The sequence below is a fragment of the Pleurodeles waltl genome, chromosome 3_1 (assembly GCF_031143425.1).
Source record: "Pleurodeles waltl isolate 20211129_DDA chromosome 3_1, aPleWal1.hap1.20221129, whole genome shotgun sequence".
NCBI lineage: Eukaryota > Metazoa > Chordata > Amphibia > Caudata > Salamandridae > Pleurodeles > Pleurodeles waltl.
In genome coordinates, this window is record NC_090440.1 from 673,887,586 (window position 1) to 673,897,121 (window position 9,536).

Here is a 9,536-nt window from a genome sequence, read left to right on the forward strand (position 1 = left end):
TAGTTGTCGGTAACTGAGTAGATTGTTTGGAGGTCAAAATGACCTGAACGCACATACTGAAACATGCAATGCTCTGCAGGTGACAAGTTTGAAACCTGGTGAGGCAGACTCGGCCTTTCATCCTTGCTATGTTAATAAATGAAGTGACATGTGAGTAACAATATCTGTTATTCAAAGCGATATAAATGTGGTACGAAGTGCTCCAAATAAAAAAAGCTATTATTTAGGCTACTATCGACATAACTGTTCCATTAGAAAAATAGAAAACGAATATCGTATCTAAAGAAAACTGGCACAGCAAGTATCCAAATGACCTTGATGTGCTTCCTTGTGCATGCATTGTGATACAAATAACAACTTACAAATGGTTATTAATACATTAGCATGGTATTTCACTCCATCAAAGAGCTACTTAGCAAGTCCTAATGTGTCCACGTGTTTATTTTGGTAGGGTACAGAGATCTGGTATGCATGGACTCTGGGGTTTATGCACAAAGGAGTAAGCTACCAGTTATTCTGCCAGTCAATGTATTTCCCAAAATAGTTATTGTCTTGATACCACTACCTTGTTGCAAAATGCATTTAGTACAACTGAGGTCACCTACTTGCTTAGAGCAAGTGACTGTATTTGTTTATTTACTTATTTATGTATTTATTTTGTAGTTTTTTACAGCACAAACTTGGCATAGGGGAATTAGTGCACTTTACGTGAAATTCTGATTATATGATACATTTTCATACAGGGGGAAACTATGTAATTTCTCCACAATCACAAGATGTCGAGCCAGGGCTAGCATTCCAATGTTCTCCTCCTTTTCTAAAGTCAGCTCCTATAGCCATTAGACTACGTCTCCTCCTTTAAGTAATTGTTATTAAGGATGTGAAATGATCGAGCTTCTGCTGTGTTTTACATCTCCAGGATACTGAGTGCTGATTATCAGCAAAGTAATCAGTGAAACCACCAGGATAATATTAGGGCATTGTAATCTGAAATAGATTATCATGCTGAATGGAGCAGCGAAAGGAACACTAAATACACCCTTTTACACGCAAGGGCAAAATGAATACTGCAAAATGGCAGAAATGTGTCTGTATCACATTGCACAGTTCAGGGCTCACAGCTCAAATTCGGTGAGTGCGTTCACTTATTGTTACCCATTTAAAGCACTGGCATTGGGAATAACCACGCGGAACCAGAATTGCCGGGTTCTTTCTAGTGGGTTTCCTGAATTCCGCGGATACATCTGCTGACATATCCCACCTGCTGAAGTGTCAGTGGGGGTGGGTCAGTGCAAGTCATAGAGTAGCCAGGGAGAGTACATGAGCTGAAGGGAGGCTGTAGCCCGTCTGCAGGGGCGTAGCCTGCTCAGAACGAGTAGGAGGAAGGCGGGTGATCTTCAGATTCCCAACCATCTCCTGGAATATCATTTAAAAATACATTTGACAAGAGGCTGGACATGATAGGCAGTGAACAGAGAGGATGGTGGATTGCAAGGGGTACTTAAAACTCCATAGTTTTCAAATCAATCAATATTTTAAAGCATTCAAAACAGAGAAGGGGGGTGCGAGTGTGTGTGTGCTCGCCTGTGGGTGTAAAACTTCCAGGTGAAATCCGACAGACACCGTATCATATCCGATTTAAAGCACTTGCACCCAACTATATACTTCAGAATACATTTTAAGGGGATGTAACACCGCAAACACCCCCCTGAAGCTACACCCTTGCCTATCTGCTCCCCTGTGGTGGTGATTGGTGGGGGGGGGGGGGGGGAGGGGGTCAAGGCTATACCTCTGCCCGCAGCCCCAGCTGTGGTTTTTAACGGGTGTGAATCGGAATCTAGTGAGACCGGATCTGGTGTTTTCAAACCCAATACTTTCAGGCGCGGAAACCCATGCAGTTCGTCGTCAATAAGCATGACGATGGTTATAGTTTTCAGAGTGAAATCTTTGTGTTGATTCGTTGTTGGTCCGTTTAACAAAGAGGACGGGGTGTGTGTACGTGTGCATGACTCTTAGGACGATCTCAAGCATGCCATTTGACAACGCAGTGAGGTCAAGCTACTAATGGGAGGCTCAGACAGTGGTGTCCGTATCCAGAAGGGCCTATGTTGCGTTCTACACTTCGAGCGGTTCCTCTGATTTGGATAAAAGCTGCCTATAAACGGTCGGTCACGTGATCTCCCAAAGATGGCTGATAGTGAGTTGCTAATTATCCCCCGCAACTGACCACTCGCCACTAACAAGAGCTTTATCTGCCTTTCCGGGCAGCTCTGGGAGCGCACGCAGCAATCAGCCATTACTGGATTAATAACAGACTGCAATTAACACTTGAAAGCCACTATGCTTCAGCCTTATAATTAAAGACCTGTAATTTTATCTTATCGAGTTCAATTATGCATGTTTGAATGGAGTGGTAGGTGCGCGTATCTGGGTTTTATTGATGAAATACTCTGATTAAAGGTGCACCTTATTTTCTACACACTCTTGAACTCATGAAGTATACTCAACCCTGAATGCGTATACTTAAAATAAGGGTGCAGTCATTAGATTCCAACCTTCTTCTTCGAATGAAAGATCGTTCAGGGATGATTATTGTTTCAGCTGGCATGGTTTGTAGGCGGTTATGTTGGAGCTCGAACTATACAGTAAAAGAGCGGCCACTCTTCCTTCATATACTGACCTGAGGAGCAATGGACAGGGCGTGTGTGGGGTGTTACTGACTCCTAAAAATGTATTTTGCAATGAATAGTTGGGTACAAGTGCTCTCGGTCGGGTATTGTGAGGCCTGTGTCGGAGTTCACCTGGCATTTTCCCCCTCTCTCTCTCACACACACACCACGCCCTCTTGTCTCTATTTTGAAGGTCTTAAAAATGTTGGTTAGCAGGAAAATGTTGTGTTTTACGTACTCCTAAAAATATACACTGCCCCGTAAGTCCCCCGCATGCCCTGCTCCTCCTATATTGTATTTTCACAATATATGCCGGCGTGATTGTTGGGATATCTGAAGTTCTCCTAACATTCCCCAGGGCAACGGAAAGATGAACTCTCCATTCCTCATTGCAGCACACCATTGCTTACTCGGAGCGCGCACACACCAACGCACTCTTCCAGTGATGCACACAGAAACAATCCATAGGGGTACACACACTGCTCCCTAAAACTGAGGGATACACATAGATGCACACGCTCCTCTTCAGGAACAGGCGCGCAGCTTCGCCCCCGAGGAGTAAGCATTATTGAGCACAAACCGGGCTTCTCGCGGTGCTAGATAAGCTGCTTCCCGTCTCGAGGAGCCCACGCACCTCCAAAGGCGGGCACGCGCGCACTCTCAGCTCACACTTCCCTTTCCCCTCGTTCATCCCCATGGACACACGCCTCCTCCCATCCGGTTTTACCTGCACACTCTTCAAGGCACACCCGGAACAATATCCGTCTCTGAAGTAAGACAGCCACACTGTCACTGGGAGAGAGCTGTCTTTTTAATGAGTATATTCTCTGTTCCCACTCCGCTCCCCGATGTCCCTGAGATTAAGGGCCTTGCTCCTGAGGGGGCCTCAGGGTGAGGTCCGAAAGGTAGACTTGCGAGGTAAGGCCCTGGGTGAGATTTGGGGGTAAAGGCAGTGTTGCTGACAAGAGATAGATTATTGAGGGTAAACGGCGGATGATTAATCCCTGAGGTGAAATTCTAAATGTTTGCAATTTAGTACATTGTGGGGCCGGCCCTCAATTCATGACTGAACCCCCGCACCCCACCCACGTAGTCTTTCTTGATTGTCGCACGCAGTACCGGTACGGGCCCAGCTCACAAGGCTCTCGGCCCATTTATGGGAATGGAAAATTGTGTCCCGACTGGCAGAGAAGTGTCTCTTCGTCTTCCTCACCATACAAAGGCTGCCAGAGCTCGGAAGGCCCGGGCTCTGCGCCGCTTCTTCTCACAGTAGACAGCTGCTGATGTCGGTGGGAGGGGGCGCACTCATCTGTGTGCTCCCTTAAGGGGGTGAAAAACCGGCAGGGTACTCGCTTCTAGGTTGTGCAAGAGGCTCACGGTCGACTCGTAAAGTGGATACATAAGGCACAGGAGCTTGTTTTGGGGTGCCTGGACAAGAACGTCCCTCCACTGTTAGGGGGGGGCTTAAGGGAAATAGTGCTCCCTTGTAGGAGTGGAGGATTACCAAGGAGTTCTCTTTTGAAGGGTCGTTTGGTCCAATGTTCTCTCTTTTTGGGGGGGCATAAGGGTCAGGATGCTCTATTGTGCGGGCGATGGCCACACAAGGACCATTGTACTCTCGGCAGAAAAAGCATATGAACTACAGGCTCTTTAGTAGGGGTGCACAACGGCCAGGTTGTTTTGCTCTTTTGTGGGAGTGCACAATGGCCAGGTTGTTTTCTTTCTTGGGGTGTACCTGGGCAATTGTACTCCTTTGGAAATACATATACAGGCCAGGGTTCTCCCTTGTGATGAAACGAACAACAGCGGTTTAGAAAGGTGTCTGTGGTGTACAACTGTGCTTCTTTTTGAAGTGTGCAAGGATTAGGGCGCCTGAAGATCAGGGTACTCTTTTGGATGTGTACGGGTCATGCGGCCTCCTTCAGCCAGACAGAAAAAAGAGAGAGCGCTAACGGTGAAGAAGGCTTTCTGAGGGGGGTGCGGGGGGGTAGTTATAAGGACGAGGGACTCTCTTGGAAGTAGGACCTGCATTCTTTCTACTGGAGGTGCACAGATTCCACTTCCGAGAACATGCATAAGGACCAAGGTATTCTTTGGTCAGTGGTGCACGAGGGTTAGGGGCTCTCTTCAGAGAATGTGCAAAACGGCCACAAACTTACATTCTTGGTGGGGAAAGAGGGTGCAAAAAGGCTCGTGTATCCTGGGAGACACAAAAGTGCATTGTAGAAGAGTCAAGGTACTCTCTTCTGGGGATTCAAGGATGAGGGTGGCCTCAAATAAGAGTACATGCCGCCATGTGTACTTTGTTCAAACGAGTTGAGGTCTGCAGGATCATAGAATGTTTAAGATAAAGGCTCCAGTGAAAGGAATTTACACAAAGCCATAATCAAGGCGCTGGTGGTCCTATTCTTGGTGAGACTCTCTTTAGTGCAGTCTCTGGAGTCCACCTCTGAAGTCTCACTCGAGATTGCATGTACAACGTAGAAGACCAGAGTAGCACTGTTTAGGCATTTGTAACAGATACCCAAAGTACTTTAGATGGCAGTTTGTTGGTTTGCTGTCCCCTAAGAATGCTGCCGGGCCCCAGTACGGAAAGGCCTAAGGTCCATGCATATTCCCACTAAGAATATTTTCCAGAAAAACCACTGCGGTGCCACTTAGCATATAGAGCCCAGTAGTTAGCTGGTGTCCCCTCCAATATCTGGCAGCATCCCTGCAGCTTTTCCAACTGTGGTACAAAGAGGACACTTTTCCTGTTGACAAACTGTCCACGTAGCCACATTTCATGCTTAAGATGCTTCTCAGAATCAGTCGAGCCAGGTAGCTGGCGACGTCAGGTGCCCTGAAAGCCCAGAGCAAGTGTTGATCTAGCAGCAGCAAAGCCACCTCTTTGTCACGTCTCATCATCGTCCTCAAAGACCAGCTCCTCCTCAAACTCCTCAGGATCCTCCTCGAAGTCTTCTTGGTCCTGGTCAGCTTCATCCAGGGCAGAGAAGCTCTCCCCAGCACCCAAAGTAGAGCTGTTCTTCAGTATCCCATGCAGTGGCTCCTGGGCCTGCTGCTCCTCTTCTTCTTTCAGCCGCTGCTCCTTTTCAGCTCTCTCCTGCATCACTTCCTGTGCCCCTTCCCCCACCAAGGTGACTTTGTCAGACACTGCTGGCGGTGCCTTGACTGGATTGTGGTCATAGGAGAAAAGACGGAGGTTCCTCAGGTGGCAAAGACTCGGAAAGTTGACAATCTTGTTGCGGTCCAAGTCAAGGATTTCCAGAAAAGCCATCCGAAGCAGCACTGGTGGAAACTCTTCAAAACGATTGCCATAGAGCCACAGGCCCCGCAGTCCAGTCATAGCAGTGGGTAAGTCCTGGGGGAGCCCGCGGAGACGGTTATCCCCCATCTGCAAGGACTTGAGGCCCCGAAGACGCAGAAGCACCCGGGGAAAATGCTGCAGGTAATTTTTCTCGATCCACAGGCAGCGCAGGCTTTGCAGTTGTTCAAAGTAGGGGGGAAGGTCTTGGAGGCGGTTGCCCCCTAGGTAAAGACGAGAGAGCCGTGGCAAGTGGCAGAGGGCCTCAGGGACTTCCTCCAGCTTGTTGAAGTCTAAGGCCAGAATACGCAAGTTCTCCAACAAATTGAGCTCGTCCGGCAGTTCTCGCAGTCCGTTGCTGCTTATGTAGAGTTTGTGGAGGCGCTCAGCCAGGGCACACACAGATACCGGCAAAGTCTTCAGCCGGCGCCCACTCAGCTCCAGTGTCTGATCCCCACTGCTCAGCTGTTCTTCTGCACCGTCAGGCAACTGCTCTTCTCCAAGGGGCACTGGCATCGCACTGCACACACCACCCATGCTCAGGGGGCCAGCCCTGGGCAAAGCTGGGCAGTGGGGAGGACCCCAAGCGCTCTCACTTGCTGCATCACAGGAAGAGGGCCTTTTTGTGAATGCATGGACACCATGGAACTAATATCTACAGCGACAGGTCACCAACAGTAAGTAACTAACATCTACCTGTGTCATAACTTACCAAATTGACCATCTACCACGGTTATCACTAATCACAAAGATCTAACATGTACAAAGGAGATAAGCCATACTAGTAACTCAACATCTACTCAAGAAGATGACCCACACCAGGAGCTAACATATGTCAAAAGAGAACACCAACATAATTGAACATCTACCCAGGAGATCAACCACAATAAATAAAAACTAACATCAACCAAAAGAGATTGTCCACAAATAGGAGCTAACATCAAGCGAAGCAGATCAACACTTCAACTGCTAACATCTAAACAAGGGGATTACTAACCTAAAGAGTTACTATCTACCCAGTTAGATACACATGCAGTGTTAACATCCGCCCGGTGAGGCCACCCACATCAGGAGCTACCATCTGCCAGTAAGTTCATTCATACCATGATCAAACAAAATTAGATCACACACACAAGAAGCTATCCCCTAACAATCGTGATCAGCCAAACTATGACTTAATAGTGGCCAAACAGGATCACCCATTCCAGGGGATAATATCCACCCAGGGTAATCATCCATACTAAGAAACTAACATCTACGAAAGGCTATTACCCACACAAATGATTCAACATCTACCAAAGAAGCACACCACATCCCAATAGCTAACGTAGCCCTGAAGAGAACACGAAGGAACCAATACTTACCAATGAATATCCCCCAAAATAAAAGCTGACATCTACTAAAAGGGACTGTCCACCCCAAAGAACTAACTAACATCCACCTAAGGAAAGCAACACACAGTGGCTAGCATCGAACCAAGACGATTGCCAACAATAAGAGATTGCATCCATCGAATTAAATTGCCAATACAAGGCACTCACCATCGCTAACCAAGGAGCTTATCCACACCAGGTGCTACCATCCACCCATTGAGGTCATCCATACCAGGAAGTACCATCTACCTGCTAAGGTCTCTGACACTAAGGTAACATTTACGAATAAGTTCAATCACACCTGAAGATAACATCTACCTACCCGGAGCAGGCGCACCTGGCCTAATGACTAGCCAATGGCACAGAACCCACCAGGACCTACCATCTAACTAATGAATCACCCACAACAAGAACGCATGAAAAGTTCCCTCTACGGAAAACTCGCACTGGATGGGGCTTGGACAAGGTCTGACACATCTGCAACTGCAGATTATTATCCCTTAGATGCTGCATTTCACAGAAAACGGGAGGAGTCTTCTTTTTGTCATTAGGACCAGCCCCGGGAGCTCTTTAGTCTATGCGCATTAAAGGCAGCTCGTGTTTGAACTCGAACCCAGAGCCAGGAGTCCAGATCGCAGCATCCTCACCCGGCAGTCCACGCCTCATTCTTTTCCTTTATTGGTTGAAGTCCTCGCGCCGCACTCCACGCTGCTTATTGGCTGGAGAGTTCTTTCACCGCTTCACTCCAATGGCAAGGAGGTGCTGTCCCAGCTCCGGGTCGCACTCTACTCAGCTCTCGTCTGTCCCTCAGCCAGACTCAGAGAGGCCCCCTCTGGCTCACGTTTCCAAGGAGACCGGCGACGCGCGGACTCCAACCAATAAGCAGACGGAAAGGCGGGGTCTAGTGACAGGTGCAGCTAAATTTGCACGCTGAGACTGGGTAAACTCTCGCGGGTAAGCCGTTGTAGGGTTGAAGACTGTTCTTTGACGCCATAGAAGGTGTGATGTAAGGCAGTCATACGACTGTATTTCACGAAAAATCAAAACAAATACATGTCACAGATGTAAAATCACGCCAAGAATAACGTTAAAAAGAAATAGTATTTTTTTCGAAAATCATTTATTAAATTCAACGATTTTTGTCTCTTATAAAACTAAATAATGCGGAAAAACCATTTAGCATCAAGTGAACTTCCTTCGAACTTGATCACTTACACTGCCCGCGCCTGCCGTAAGTAGGACGTGATAAATTTACGCTCTAAGATGGCCGCCGTTTTTGGTGGAACTATCTCTTGGCTTTAAATCAAGAACAGCAGCATACTAGCGATAAAAGTTAAGGACACGGCGTCTTCCAGTGTCCATCTTGCTGTGGAAGCGTTCTTACGTGCATTTGGAAAACTATCTTTCAATACGTGATATCTGGTATATTTAAAAGAAACGCTTACAGAAAAGAAAAATGTTCTTCATGTAGCCATTCTTCTCCCGGGGTAGAGTAAGGTTGAGTGAATGTATTCTGTGTGAATAGTTATGGTATGTTGACCCACTGTATGTATGTATAATAATTTATTGTACAGATAATAAAATCCAATACCAATAAGCAAAGCAAAAAACAATGACAATCGAAAATAAGTACCCTGGAAAACTGAGTTCAAGCTAAAAACACATCATAAATTTTTCATGCAACATATTAAAAGACAAACCACCCAACCCGGAGCCCCGCATAAAACACAAGGCAATATACATAGGCACAGCCCTAAAGAGAAAGCGATTTCATGCATAGCCCTAAAGTGCATGGTGCGAAAAATAGTAATTGCACTACACGTCAACATATACTGTTAGAGTACCTCATCCTAACCAATAACGGACAAGAGCGCGGAAGAGTTCCAACTAAACGTGTTCATTGCTCGCAGTGCCATTAAATTTAGATCGTGCAATTTTAATACATTTAGTCAGTAACACATTTAACATTGGATTGCCTCGGTCCAGAGACTGGATAATTGCCTGTCGACAGAAGCGGATTCCCAATTCTTTCCATTTACTCCGGAGCAAAAGTCTACGCTCCTTTAATAAAGCTCGACACAGTCAAACCACATGATCAATGGTTTCATCTGCAATGCTGCAGCCTCTACATGTCACACTGTCACCAGGGGTTAGCTGCCATTGGGATAAGTGTTTTAAAAAACCCCAATC

The 9,536-nt window shown here is 46.8% G+C and overlaps 1 protein-coding gene across 1 annotated transcript; it reads right to left on the reverse strand.

Moving 5' to 3' along the window:
* Nucleotides 1-3,456: 3,456 nt before the first annotated feature.
* LRRC10B (leucine rich repeat containing 10B) lies at nucleotides 3,457-8,139 on the reverse strand. The gene has a single exon (XM_069223245.1). It carries the CDS (start codon nucleotides 6,508-6,510, stop codon nucleotides 5,563-5,565), a length of 948 nt encoding a protein of 315 aa, XP_069079346.1. The 5' UTR covers nucleotides 6,511-8,139; the 3' UTR covers nucleotides 3,457-5,562.
* Nucleotides 8,140-9,536: the final 1,397 nt, after the last annotated feature.

Coding starts and splice junctions, on each gene's coding strand:
- LRRC10B (XM_069223245.1), bottom strand. CDS start 6,510: ATGGGTGGTGTGTGCAGTGCGATGCCAGTGCCCCTTGGAGAAGAGCAG.